Genomic DNA, 15,122 nt, shown 5'->3' with positions numbered 1-15,122 from the left:
CGGTTCTTCACTTCAGCACAAAAGGGGGCTATTTTAAAGGTATCCCAGTACTTATGTATTTCTGAGGATGAACTTCAAGCACCTCGAGCACCTGGTAAGAACCCTGCCCTCCATCTCTCCTCCTTACCTGCGTCAGGAGCCCGGGTTGGATCTGCAGGGGCTGGGCTCCCGGGGCCTGCGTCACGATGGGAACAGCGTTCTCCATCCGCACGGAGTAACCGGCGTGCTTGGAGGGGGATGCCTGCAGCCCTGTGGACACGCCAAACAACGGGGTGTCAACAACAACAACACCATACAAACTGTACCAACCTAGTACCAAACTTGTAAATAAACAGAATCACATTGTATTTTATTTTATAAAATAGAATAATAAAGAAATAAATCAATAAAGTGATCAGAATGCCAAAATTCTAATCGTCTGTAGAAATGCACTAATAATCACCACAAATCCCTCGTACGTGTGAATGCAACCTGGCAGAATAAAGTCATTCTGACTCTGGAACAACAACAGGCATGGAGGAAAAGGGGAATGGTGGGAACAGCCGGAGAGACAAAGACACATCCTAAACATGGCAAGCGCTTTATCTGTGTCCAACAAATGTCCGGACCCCGTTGCTACGCACTAATGTCCTGAGATAGCTGAGAAGAAAAGAAAAAAAACCCCACACAGACAGTAGTCATGGTAATGATAAAAATATCTCCAAACAAAGTTCTTATTTATGAGAAACGTTTTGTTTTTAATGATGAACACACACATAACGAGACATGGCCTTGGAGCTCCCGGTTTAAACCCAGAGCAGAGACAAAGCCCGAGCCAGCATCACGTAGACATTTGAAATATCAAATGTCTATAATCGCCTCATTATCGTAACAGCACGTCTCCGTCATATGTTTGGACTGACATTGTCTCGGGGGCACGGGGGCTTATTCACTACACAGTACAAGGCACGAAAAAAAAAAAAAAGATTTTAATGGAAAAAATGTGAGGCAGGAACAAAACAACCCCATATTTACTTGGAGGCCTTGAATTAACACTGGCCTGAAGAAAGAATTGAAACATGGCGAAAACACTATTTTAAGGTTGCATTTTTTCTTTTTCAATTACGGCAATTTTATATCACACAAAGGTTGTTTTTTTCAAAGATGAAACCACTAGAAATCACTATAATTTGGTTTCCACTTACCGGACACGTTATCCCGGATCAAAAAGTCCACGGGCCATGTGGGTGTTGAGCATTCTGGCTTCAGTGCCACGACTTGACCCTAACCCTAACCGTGACCGGACTGAGTCGCGGGGCCAAGTTTGTGAAAGTGATGGGTCCTGCATGGAGGATGGGGTGACTGTACCGTACCTCAAGCCAGATTGGCTGTCGGATGATTTTTGAGTCAGGTAGGATACGATGTACAGCCCGATCAAGAGCCCCAAGACAGAACAACCGCAGGCCAAAGACACGCCCGACATGATTGACTTGAAGTAAAAATACTTTGTGACGGTACTCAAGTACTTTTAGGCCGTATCTGTGCTTTACTTGAGTTATTATATTTCTGTCGACTTTAACTCCGATACGTTTCTCCCGAACGCCTTCGTTACTCGCTACAAAATAAAATTGGAGGAAAGCTGGTAAATGGTGTGAGTGAATGCCCGTTATCACCAGGTTCATGTTGGAATCAAGGGTCGAATCCAGCAGCGAGCGCAGTGTAAGCAAACACTCTGGAGCCCAGCGATGGCCTCCCCCAGCGGTGATGCTGCCCCATCCCGCTGTTATGACTGATTTAGACCAACACCCGGGGCTATGTTTACAACCAATGCTTTCTTATGTCAGAGTGAAAGACATATATACCAAATTAAGTGCCTCTTATGCTTACCGAAAAATAGGGAAAGACTGACAACACGATTCAAATCAGAGCAAAACAAAGCTCAACCATATAATTACTTTTGATGCTTAAGTACCTTTAATATCACCTACTTTAAGACTTTTACCCAAGTCATTCTAATGAGTGACACACCCCCCCCTTACCTTGGAAGCCTGGCGGGCAGACGATGAGGGCCTGCTGGAAGGGGTCGGCCCTGGCGGGGCAGAGCTGTGGAGCCCCCGGCTGCAGGGGCTGCATGCTCCTCTGGGCCACGGCGGCCATGGACGCGGCGGGGGGCTGGTAGAGTGCAGATGGGTAGTTCAGTATGGAGACGTCGGGGTTGGCAAGGGAAAGGGTGGTATTTGTGGTGGAGGAGGGAGCCAGGCTGGACGCCTAAAGGAACGGTGGGACCAAGATGGAAGAGTGAAAATATAGTATAATAATAATAATAAAAATAAGTATAATAAATGAAAAAAAAACATGATGGGAAAGGGGGGTGGCGGTGGCAGAGGTCAATATAAGGGGATTCCTGGATAATACCAGATAGATAGACAGACAGAGAGGCAGACAGACAGACAGACAGACAGCTAGATAGATAGATAGATATATACATACATAGATAGATAGATAGATAGACAGATAGATAGATAGATAGATAGATAGATAGATAGATAGATAGATAGATAGATAGATAGATAGATAGATAGATAGATAGATAGATAGATAGATAGATAGATAGATAGACAGATAGATATATACATACATAGATAGATAGATAGATAGATAGATAGATAGATAGATAGATAGATAGATAGATAGATAGATAGATAGATAGATAGATGCTTCATCCTTCATCGCACAAATGAGGAATGGAAAAGAGGAAGCCGGCAGATTGATGGAAATACCTCCCATGATACATAAAATCAATTTGATTAATGAGAGAAAGGAAGGTGGGGGTCCGGGTGCAGGGGGGATGGAGAATAATCAGCCGGGGCTGCGATTCTTAAGAACAATCAAGCGCTCATGTTTTCGATGAATGCCAGAGCAGTGATTACGTGCCATCCACCCCGTGTGCTGAGATCCAAGATTAATTCCCGCTGGGTCAATGGAAAGAAAAACAACGTGCATTATATATGTATGTTTGCAGGGTGTCGTGCGATATATGTTGTGCTGTCCAGGTTCATAACTCTTCAAAAAAAAAAAATAATGTGTGCAGTAATAAATGTGCAGTAACACTGGAACAAACACTGCACATACTGTAATAAATTAGTTAGTACATAGTAATACTGTTTATAGTTGATACCCTATACTTATAACAATAATTGATCCTGCGCTAGGGTCACATTTAGTATATTGGTATATATCTGATTCTTTCAGTTTTGTATATATTTTTGGGGCTATTTGTACATATTTGACCATTTGTATTTTCTATTACATTTTTACCTCCACTTTTTGTACTATTTTATGATCATTTTTATTCTAAATTTTTTCAGACAGTTTTGTATTTTTTGGCAATAAGCATATATTTGATGATTTCTTTTTCTATTTTTATTCTATTATGTACCTCACTTTTTATATAAGTATGAAGGCCCTTCAGACTTGGAGGGGAGGAGACGGCAACGACTACTTCCCGAACGTTAAAGCATAATACGCATCCCTCCGCCGCTCATGGTGCTTTGCGGCCATGCTGTTTGGATCGCTGCGCTGCCGACCCGTAATGAGGAAACATAATGAGCTGGAGCGGAAGAGTTTGACATTTGGTATCACGCCATCACTTTGGCGCCTCCATGCCTACACGCTTGACAACGGTAATATTTCCACCGCCGACAGACATTGTGTAATTATGCAGGCCTACGTGTGTACGGATGTATGTGCTCTATCTCCAGTACAATGTATGTACATATACATAAATATAAATAGCGAGGGAGAAAGCATTAATAAGATATGAACCGTGCTCGAACAGCCCGGGAACCTCCCGGATGCAAACAAATGCTTTTAAGGGGCAGTGTTTGCTCCAGCATTGTCTAATTTCGGCCCTGTCATTAAGCATATATGGGGGTCGAGGGCGGGGTGGGGGAGGGGGAGACAGAGACAGTGCTTTCATTTTTCATTTGCTCTCTTAAGTGTGTTCGATGAGCGCCGGGGGAGGAAACATAATCAATATGGCAGCCATGCATTCATCATAAACGGGCACAGGTCAAAGACGCATCGCCGCCTCGTAAACAAATCCGACTAAATAAATCACCGCCTTAACTCTGCCTGCACCAGATGTGTGCAAGGGTGGGGGGCTAAATCAGACGGAGACCAGGGTTCTAATTGCAGCGCGCTCCGGCCTGATCGGTTTGGTGATAAAGAATTTAGTTAAAGAGACAGAAACGGAGAAACGGGAAGAAAACAAAATTGGAATAGTAATTAAGGAACCTGGGGGGAAAAAAAAAGAAAAAACCTTGCACGGCAGCACAGAGTCAGCGGTTTAGATTCACACGGCGATGCCAGGACGGCGTGGTGGAGAACCACCGGCTTAACCCCGGGATATAGGAGGGAAGAGAAAGAGAAAGAGAGAGCGGGGGTAGAAGAGAGGAAGCCTGGTGAAGGGATTCTTAAGGCCTGAAAGCCCCAGAATGCAAGGCAAGCAGGAAGTAGCGTTTGTCATGTGTGTAATCAGCACTTTGCGACAATCCCACAGGACCTGAGGCGCAGGCAGCAACACCGGCTGACAGAGAGAGAGACAGGCAGAGAGTCAGGCAGAGAGAGGGAGACAGGCAGAGAGAGACAGAGACACAGGCAGAGTGAGAGAGACAGGTCGAGAGAGACAGGTCGAGAGAGAGAGAGAGAGAGAGAGAGAGAGAGAGACAGGAAGCGAGAGAGAGACAGAGAGACAGGCAGATAGAGAGAGAGAGACAGGAAGAGAGAGACGAGACAGGAAGAGAGAGATGAGACGGACAGAGACCAGACAGAGAGAGAATGAGACAGGAAGAGAGGGTGACAGAGAGACAGGCAGGGAGAGAGACAGGCAGAGACAGAGACAGGCAGAGAGAGACGAGACAGAGAGACAGGAGGAGAAAGAGACAGACACAGGAAGAGAGAGACAGAGAGAGAGAGAGAGAAAGAGACTGAGAGACAGACAGGCATGGAGAGACAGGTAGAGAGAGAAAGGCAGAGAGACAGACAGGTAGAGAGAGAGACAAGTAGAGAGAGACAGGTTGAGAAAGAGATAGGGAGAGAGATGGACAGATAGGCAGAGCGAGAAAAGAGACAAGACAGGCAAAGCGAGAGACAGGTACAAAGAGAGACATGGAGAGAGACAGACGAATAGGCTGCAGAAAGGGGGACAGAGAGACAGGTAGAGCGAGAGCCAGAGAGAGAGAGAGAGAGAGAGAGAGACGGGCGGACAGAGAGACAGGCGGAGCGCCAGTTCAAATGAGATTAAATAGGACAAATGACAGATTGACGGAGGGAGCGCTGCCTTAAATAAACCAAAACCGTAAGTTTCATTTCATCACATCAGTGGGATTTCTGAGACAAATCAACCAAATCCACTGACGTGCTTGCTCACAACACAAATCCGAGAAGTGGACTTGATGAACGGATGTATTATTACCCTCCCTATTATTATCGCTCTATTATCGGCGTTCTATCCATTGTTCACCCTGCGGTGGGCGGTGTTTACCTGGCTGTGCACAGTGTTGAGCTGGTTGTTGAAGGTCATGGTGAGGTTGGTGGAGGTGCTGGGGGCCACGTGGGTGATGAAGGGCGTCTTGCTCTGGTTGACGGTGTCGTACATGTTTACCCGCCGCTTGCAGATCTCCATGTTTTGGAAGCACGACTTCACACTGGGGAGGTGGGAGGGAGAGAGAGAGAGAGAGAGAGAGAGAGAGAGAGAGAGAGAGAGAGAGAGAGAGAGAGAGAATGGAATTATAGTCGCTCAAAGCGCTAATCATTTTTGGCGAAAGACGGCAGGAGCGCCAGCACGCACTGTGAGCTGTGCGGGAAGTCGAGAAGGTGTGACATGGTGACGAAGGGGTGGTTGAGGGTTTCGATGGGGGTGATCCTCTTGTCGGCATCTATGGTCAGCATCTTGGTCAGCAGGTCGATGAACTCTCTGCGGTCGGCCTTCTCGGCGAGCATGTCGCTCCCATCCAGGTCGGCCGTCATGTTCACCTGTGGACATAATGCAAAGAACCGCAGCGTTACGAGCGTAGGAGGCACCTCCAACGGCGGGTTTGACGGTCGAGGCCATCGGCGTTTCTGCAATCGGGAAAGGAAAACACTCTCCTGCAGCGCGTTCCCATGAAAAGACCTATTAATACTCACAAGGCCTCATCAGTGAGGCCGCGGGCCTGCACCGATGACCCTGAACCTCCCCGACTTTCTAAACACCCGCCGGTAGTGAGGGGACCCGCCACTTGAAACATCCCCCGGCGGCCTCGCTAAGATTTCTATCTGCGCCCCGGGGAAGTCATAATATACAAATAAACCATGACTTCAATAAATCCTGCCATTGCGCAATCGTTTAAAAACAGCCCTTTCACAAAGGCCATCATTTTGAGAACACGAGACGTTTCCACCTAAATACTTCTAGGAAGCTGGAAACATCTCGTTGCTTTACCTTTATACAACGCAGCAGCTGAGTTTGTGGGTAAACACAGAGCCCGGAGGCAAATTTCTGCTCCGGTGGAAAGCTACATAAGCAGCCAGGATTATTTAATTTTTTTAAGCGAGACATGTCTGGTGCTTGGGGATCCAAGGTGTGGGCTGGTTTTGGTTCCCGTGACAAATGGTTAAAAGAACCGGGGGAACATTTGTGGTGCGGACACGGGCTGAACAGGGCCGGCCGCCTTGTTTATCGTGATTGCCGTGCGGTGCCAGCAGGCCTGTTTCCCATAAAGGAGCACGGCTTATCTGGAGACCCGCTCCAGGGGCTATCAGATGTGCTGCCGGTCAGCACCAGAAATCTGATTCAATTCGCTTTCTCTATGTAAGCTTTACAGGCTCTGTAACCACTCCTCTCAGCTGGCCGTGATAGCGGAATAATCTCCCAAATGAGGTGAGAAATAATCACTTTGTCCTCTGCTAGTGGAAGAGATGACTTTGGGAAACACACGGTTTGCTTGCAAATGTGCGGCAGCTGGTGAGCGACTGAGGTGTGCATTGCAGTGGACTAGGAGAAAAAAATATATTACCTGCATAGTGTGCCGACAAAAGGCATTTGATAGTGCTGGGGGAGAGGACATATATTAAGGGCAGAAAGAAAGAACCATTTTGGCCGTTTTCTATGCTCCAAATGAAAACGGTCATTCTTAACGGCCACTCAGCGTAAAAGCGCATGAGCTTTGATCATTATGGCCATGACCCGCGTGTCTAGCATGTCAATGGCGGCTTTGTGGAGCCACATCTGTGGGTCCTGAGGAGTGATGACATGCCACTCAGGAGAAAGGGCTGGGAGGCAGATGCCGGGTCCAGGCACAGATTTGGGCCACGCCCCGGGAGAAGCAGAGTCGAGTCGTCCGCGCTCGCCCTCGAATTTCCCCTCAGTTGTACAGTAAGACCGAAGGCTAAAACCCGCACTAAAGTGCTGGTCAGCAAATCCGCTCGTCTCGCCTGGAGGGATGGAAGGCCGAAGGAAGGACAAAGTGGAGTGGAAATTACTGATGGAACGTGGATACTTCAGATAATCGATTCGACCCCCGTTCTCGCCTTCATTTCAACCCTTCTCCAATCGACCCTCCCCTTCCTCCTCGCGGCTGTCCGTCCCGCCCCTGGCCCGAGCTCCAATCCCCCCGCGGAGACCTTGAGGACTTGCAGATTAAAATAACGCCCGCACCCCCCCCCCCTTGCTTTTTATATGTTGTTCCTGCCTACCTTACTTGTATGGCGGGGCTTCCTGTGGGGGCCACGCATTCATGCTACGTCAGCCTCTGATTTGCTCAGATCAGATATGTAGTTGCGACTAAACTCTTCCCGTGTTTCCCATGACCGAGAGGAGGTTCGTTATCTCTTCCTGGCACCCAGCTCCGCTTGTCTCCCGGAGCCTTCAGCTATATCATCCATTATAGACGCTGAGACAGATGTCCACACTGCTGACTTGTTTATATGGCCCGATTTCGGGGACGGGGCAAAAAAGAGCTTTTCACGACATTCGGGCCGAGGCAGCTAGATATGTCTTGTGTTTATTTTTGTTGTAAGAGGCTGACCCTTAGCTGTGACAGTGAGAGGAAATGGCTTGAAGCGCAAGGAGAAGAGGTTGACCCACGGGATATTACGACAGTGCAGGTTGGCTTCATTAGACCCCCATGCTCTGTGTGTGTGTGTGTGTGTGTGTGTGTGTGTGTGTGTGTGTGTGTGTGTGTGTGTGTGTGTGTGTGTGTGTGTGTGTGTGTGTTGTGCATGCGTGCGTGCGTGTGTGTGTTTACCACATTCTCACCAAGCCCAGACAGGCAAACTAACATCCCCATGCCGGCAGAGTGTTGTGCCAGACAGGCCCCAGAGCAGCCCTGGGCACTGCTGGTCAACCCTAATCATCTCCATCGTTAAACCAACTACATGTGTTCGTAGTCCACATGGGCTTTATCAAAGATCTCCTAAATTGCACGTCCACATTCCAGTACAGTTTTTTTTTCGGAAGGGGGGGTGGGTTGTTCTAACTGCTTAATTCCATCTCTCCGTCCTCTTTTAGGTATCTCTCTGCAGGTCCTAATCAGGAGGTAGGATCGAGGAACATGATGACAAGAGGAGCCGGGGATTATCTACATGCCTGGGAAACTGCATGGCAGCCAGCAGAACCTGTATTTTGGGGCGAGGGAAGGTGAACATATCATAGACACCAGACAGTCTCGCTGTGAAGCGCGGCAGATCAAAATACCGTAACCCAATGTGAACTTTCCCACTGCGGGTAGAGCTGCGTTTTTTTCACGGAGGGCCGACTTTCCAGGTGGCCCTGTTCTGGGCTCGGTGTATGAGTCATTTCCTCAGGTTGCATAAGTCAGTTGCGATTTTGCTCTATTAAAAGAATTAATGCCCACAGGTGAGCCTCGGCAACACCTTGAGCTGTAAGGCTCTCACTCACTCAGGAACAATGTGGAGTTCGTCCCCCCCAAGAACGTTGGAGTAACTTTCCCGGAACGTGCTTCATGCGCCGCCTGTGCTTACCGAAGCCACGCCTCCCCCCCCCGGTACGTGGACACGTGTACAGCGCAGACGCGCCGCATCAGGACACGGCCGCAACAGTCACTTATGATTAAACGGCGACGGCAAACTCCGCGCATCAAACATGGTAGCCGGGCCGACCGCATGTTCGGCTCAAACGCGCGCCTGCAAGCCATTATGTGGCGGCTCAACAGAACGAAGAGCAGGGCTGGATCTGAGACAGCTGCTCTCGCTCCTTCCTTCCTCCCAGTCACAAAATAACTCACATCGCGACGCCGCGGTGGATGGAGAGGCAGCTCGGACCTCCCATCGAGGATCAGATAAATATTAGGATGCATTTTTATATATATTGAATTTCAGATAGATTTTATTTTATTTTTTTCAAGTGCGGACAAAATTAGGCAAGTATAATGAGTTTGAAGGTTCAGCGATGACGGCTCCCTACCTGGTGTTGAACATTTTCCATTCATTTCATGTGTCGACAGCTTTACGCAACAAAATTATCTCGTCAGGAGAGCATATTGCCTTTTAAATTAATTACTAAATGTATATATTTGATATTCCCATCGTCATGGAACATATCTGTTTTACATGGAATGGACAGCAAAACGGATGTCACCGTTAGTAGTTTGGATATTAGAATATCCTATGAAGATATTATTAAAGGTAGACTTTTGGGATGTGGTTACTGCTGGATGTGGTTTCAACCAAGGTGGAGAATCCCACATATTTTGGACTTATACGCTCTACAGGTAACGGAGCGTCGGCTGGTGAATGTACTGTTGCAAAGTGACAGCGTACCTGCGCCATGTCATCCAGGCAGTTGAAGATGTACTTGCGGGCCTCCTTGGACTTGATCCCCGTTTCACCCTCGTGGTCCTCTGTAGTCTGTGTGGGGAGAGACGAGAAACAGATGTTGCTCTCACATCCCGTCACTGGAAATGCACTATTTACATTTAGCTCATTACTGCCTCTTGTTGTTGACGTACAGGAGGACTCTGTCTGCCCTCGCAGCAAGCCTGGGGTAGTGCACACACACACACGCACGTGCGTGCACACACACACACACACACACACACACACACACACACACACACACACACACATACACACACACAAACAAAATATACAAAATATAGGGCTAAACTCAGACACCTGCAGGTAGAGCTCCAGTGCACAAACATGTAGCCATTAAAACAAATGCATCTGATGCAGACACATACATACTTACGTGGTGTTGAGCAATACGCCGTCGGATCACTGTGCATGCAGCACAGTGATCCGACGGCATATTGCTCAACACCACGTAACATGCAAGACCAGGTTGGAAGAACCACCCTGATCAAGATACTCGATAACATTAAGCATCTAAGGGAACGCATCTGCTTTAAGAAGAAAGAACAGAAAAAGAACCAATTTCAACAAGTAAATGACTTTTACTGTAGAGATCTGTGTGTGCATGTACTGCGTGCTTCCTCATCTGAGAGCCTACACTCCAGGAAAATCATCACCAAAAGAAAGAAAAAGCTATATTTTGCAATAAATAAATAAAACAAAAAATAAACAAATAATATAAATAAATAATATAAATAATACAAATAATATATATATAAAAAAAAAATGTATTATCTGCCAATAGTAAATAGATTTCTTAAAATAAGAAAAACATATATAGTATTATATGTAATATATATTGTTCTTATTTTAAAGGTATATAATATAACATAAAAAATATAATATTATATGTAATATTATAACTTTTTGCTTATTCTTGTATCATTATCATTATATTGTAATAATATGAAATTTAAATATTAAGACTTGATGAGGAAGAAATGTCTCGACAATTCATTTTTCAGGGTGCCGATGATCTTGGTCCGCTGTCCTCATTTCAAAAAAGTCACTTGTGTCACTCAAAGGAATCCCTAAAATGAATCACACAGTCAAAGACATTGTTTTCTCAAAGCTGGATGGACACTGACAACACGCACTGTTCTAGTCCCGTCAGACCATCACAAAAGAATTAGAAATGGGATGTATGCAAAAAAAAAAAAACACGTCCGAAGAATAATCAAAACATATCAACTACAGACGCACATTAAGGAAGGAACAAACAAAGATGAGATGTTGCGAGGATCGATCCCCCATCCGCCGTTCCCTACGGAGAAGGACTGCTGTTTGTGCACCGCGTTCGATCCAAAAAAAAAAAGAAGTTCAGAATAAGTCAATGAATGTGGGGGGGGGAGGGTTCTTCTTATTGAGTGGCCTACATAGAGGGACAGTGGGGGAGGGTGGAGGGTGGAGGGTGGGTGGATCGGGCTGACACCCCCTTAGAGCTGGAGAGCTGTTTTCATCAGGTCATACGCTTCTGTTTGCCAAAGCCTGTCGCCCTGCTCCATCCTCTCACCCTCTCGCCCCCGTCGCCCTGTTTCAGAGCCAGGGGCCTCATGTAGCACTCGGCTTGAGCCAGAGTTTCAGCAGTATGGATGACAGCCATCTTCTAATGGATCGAAAATCGAAAATATATATATATGTATAATAATAACAAAAGGAATGGCATGGAATCCTGACCTTGAGTCTCCAGAGTGGGTAGGTGGAGTCGGGGTCTCTGTTGAAGAAGCGAGTGGTCTTGGTCCCGGCGCTCAACAGGTACTCGGCCGGCAGACCCTGCGTCTGGGAGATGTACCGGATCTACAGGGCGGGGCGGAGAGAAAGAGTCAATGCCAAGGGAGTCCAAAAAAGGAAAAAGAAGGAGGAAGGGAAGAAAGGTAACGGGATGGTTTTCACTAAAAGGTGGAAAAAACCAGACATTCACACCATCCAAACCTAACCTCAGCCCAGGATTGATTTGATTTGAGACTTGTAAATGAGACGCCAGGCTAAGTTTTTCGGGGGGCTCCAATGCTTGAATAAATAAAAAAGGCAGGCTCAGGGCCTTTTCCCACCAAGCCTCGTTCGTCTGATTGATGGAGGGAGAGAGAGAGAGAGAGAGAGAGAGAGAGAGAGAGAGAGAGAGAGAAAGAAAGGGGGGGGCTCCTCGGTGTCTTGCTCTGGAGCGCAGGGGCTCCGCTAATTGGACAAGTGGCTCCGGAGCATCTGTTCAGATAAACAGGGGGGGGGGGGGGGGGGGGGGCGGCGGCGGGGGCACGCAAATCCACACAGAGACACACACATACAAGTACACACAAACAGATACAGTACACACACGTCCATGCGATCATACAAACTTACACACATTATAATTCATATTCACAACATAGGCATGTTTTTGTCAGGATGTGAATTGTTGATACAGAGGTTTATTGTTAACCTTGACCTAACCGCCAAATTTTTCTTCTTTATTTTAGGATTATTTTTATTGTTTGTCTTTCATTTTTTGGGTTATGGTATTCGGCCAGTTTATTATTATTATTTTTTAATTAATTATTTTTGTTTATTCCTTTTGTAGTATTTTTTTCTATTTTGAGTTATTTTTAGGCTTATTTTATATTGCACTTTTTTCTATTTTCTAGTCAATTTTTGGGTTTATTAAGGAAGGACTATATATATATTTATATATATATGTATATATATATATAAATAGAATACTTTATTGCATATTGCCAATTGTTTTTAATTTTTGTTTTTAAATTTTATTCTATTACTTTATTATTCTAGCCTGTTTTATTGTTTATCTATCTATCTATCTATCTATCTATCTATCTATCTATCTATCTATCTATCTATCTATCTATCTATCTATCTATCTATCTATCTATCTATCTATCTATCTCAAAAGAAGGTTATTAGTACAGTATGATAATATGGCTAAAGATAGCACCATAATTACACTAATAGACATGCAAAAATATTTAACGTCAATCTTCGTCGTTCCTCGGTCTCACCTGGTCGTACTCGGAGGCCCCGGGGTAGAGCGGCCATCCCAGGAAGAGCTCGGCGATGACGCAGCCCAGGGACCACATGTCGATCGCCTCGCAGAAAGGCAAGCCCAGTATGATCTCCGGAGCCCTGCGCGGGGAGAAACATACAGGAGGGTCAACATACGTCAAACCAGGAGCCGCAACTTTGTTGTTTTTTCATCATATTGAGGTTCAAATTAACTGGTGAAATAAGCGTCATACAGTAACTGTGGAGCTCTCGCAGCTGATCCCTACTAAATCTGGGAAATCACTTGTTTTACTTTGAGACCTGGAGGTAGCAGAAGCAGAGATCAGGGACGCCAATAAAGGTTGGCTTGGGCGAGCACGCCAACTTTTAGGCTGGATATCAGAGACTGGCTTAAACAAACCCGAGTTAATTAGACAATATCATTTTCAAATACACACATGCAACACACACACACACACACACACACACACAGATCTACCAAAGGCCAATGTGTTATCGTAACATTGATTTTCGCCTACGGCCCACAGAACACAAGATGTATTTTCGCTTGTGCCGAGTTTGGCACCTTGTTCCCATTCAATTTACTCTCCAAACATCACTGTTTTTCATCGCTCCCCAACGCCTGGGAGACTCGTAGCCTATCGATTGATAGCCAGAGAGCGCAGAGCCGCACTTTGAAAAGACGACAGCGAGGGGGGGGGTTAATAAAAGCATAAGCCCCGGCACCAAAAAGAGCCTCTTTCGCCACCGTCAACACCGTCAGACACTGATTTTGTCTGATGTTACTAGAATGTGACATCAGCTTCATGATCAAAAGTACCACGATGAGTCTTGAGCCACTTAACGACTCCACTGGTTTATCCGGGCTTTTTTTTGTAAGCGTCATATCTAGGACCTGATTGTTAAAGACAACACATACAGTATAATTCAATCAAAAATGAAACACACGCACACACACACAATTTTAATGCCGTGGCACAGGCTGCCGAGGGCTTTGGGCTGATCACGGAGCATTCCCCCACGCGCTCTCTCGTGCTCCACACCGAGGGTGGCCATGGCAACCGGGCCTAGCGCTTCCCTAGTGCGCCCGAGCCATCGCCGACGGAGAGAGCGAGAGAGTGCGAGAGAGAGAAAGAGAGAGAGAGAGAGAGAGAGGAAGAGAGAGAGAGAGACATACAGTACAGAGAGAGAGAGAGAGAGAGAGGGAGGCCCGCTCGCCCCAGGGCCGCTGGAAGTGTCAGCACCGGGGAAACAGAATTTGAAAAACAGCATGGCGGACGCTATAGGACTCTATAGGCCTGAACTGGAGTTGGCGGATTGAGGTGGGGGCTTATGGGCAATTGCCCTCAGGGCAGCTGGTACATTTTGCAGACCAAATGTACTTTTCTGACATCCACCCACTGCTCTCGATGTCAATATGGAGGGGGCCGGTCAGTTGATGGTGTCTTTATGTGAGATATAAATCCCAAGTGAAATGTGGTAAAAACTGCAATACATAAGAATAATCAGAATTAAGGGGGGGGGGAGTGAGTCAGAGACAGCGGACGAGCAGGTTATAGGGGTCGTGGCAGCCAGCGGAGGAACAAATGCCGAGACAACGCTCTGGCAACAGTATCTCAGAGCTCCATTACGCACCGATACAAAGACACCTTCACACACAATGAGGCGATGATGCCTATCAATGGAGAGGAGGAGGTTGCGGTGGAGGGGCTGCCAACGAGTCACAAAGGAGCCTGCTAATAGAAGAGAGCGGTAAAGTGCAGAGAGAAGGTGAAGAGGCGGCAAGGTGGACTCGGGTGTTCCAGGGTCAGAACGATCAGGAGGCAGGTGAACAATACCGGGAAACGCATCGCGGGGGATGTAATTAGCCGCCGCTTGACTTTTTCTTGGCACGAGAATCTGCTCCACCAAGAAGCAAGACGCCACGCAAACCTCACCGCAAACAACCGATTCCTCTAAAGACAAAAAGTCCTGTGTGAGAAACTGCGATCCCTCTATGAGCATGAGAAGTGACTGAAAAGATGGGGGGTGGGGGTGGGGGCGCTGTTCTCACTCCAAAGAAAGGTTTCCAACGAATTCTCCAACACCAGAGTGCAGAGTGGAGACCAAGGCCAAAAGATGGAGATCTTAGTTTCTTTATGCTGGCCACATACTGCAACACATACTCTACGCCTCCTTTACTGAATGAAAAGGGCTGTAGCGCTGCCTTCCCCCCATAAACTGTGCGGAGGCCA

The 15,122-nt window shown here is 46.6% G+C and overlaps 1 protein-coding gene across 1 annotated transcript in view; it reads right to left on the bottom strand.

The window, feature by feature from the left end:
• hipk2 (homeodomain interacting protein kinase 2) overlaps positions 1 to 15,122 on the bottom strand; it is a gene marked incomplete at both ends in the record, with an annotated part of 63,415 nt that overhangs the window by 10,307 nt on the left and 37,986 nt on the right. The window contains 7 exons of the mRNA XM_080002550.1: positions 128 to 249; positions 2,019 to 2,247; positions 5,525 to 5,687; positions 5,831 to 6,015; positions 9,802 to 9,888; positions 11,572 to 11,691; positions 12,885 to 13,008. Coding sequence (XP_079858676.1) covers positions 128 to 249; positions 2,019 to 2,247; positions 5,525 to 5,687; positions 5,831 to 6,015; positions 9,802 to 9,888; positions 11,572 to 11,691; positions 12,885 to 13,008 — 1,030 coding nt within the window. The remainder of the gene's footprint in view (positions 1 to 127; positions 250 to 2,018; positions 2,248 to 5,524; positions 5,688 to 5,830; positions 6,016 to 9,801; positions 9,889 to 11,571; positions 11,692 to 12,884; positions 13,009 to 15,122) is intronic.

This window comes from Zeus faber (genome assembly GCF_960531495.2).
Source record: "Zeus faber genome assembly, chromosome: 6".
Taxonomy (NCBI): Eukaryota; Metazoa; Chordata; class Actinopteri; order Zeiformes; family Zeidae; genus Zeus; species Zeus faber.
Note: the sequence above shows the minus strand (reverse complement) of the source record. Positions and strands in the feature narration are given on the sequence as shown.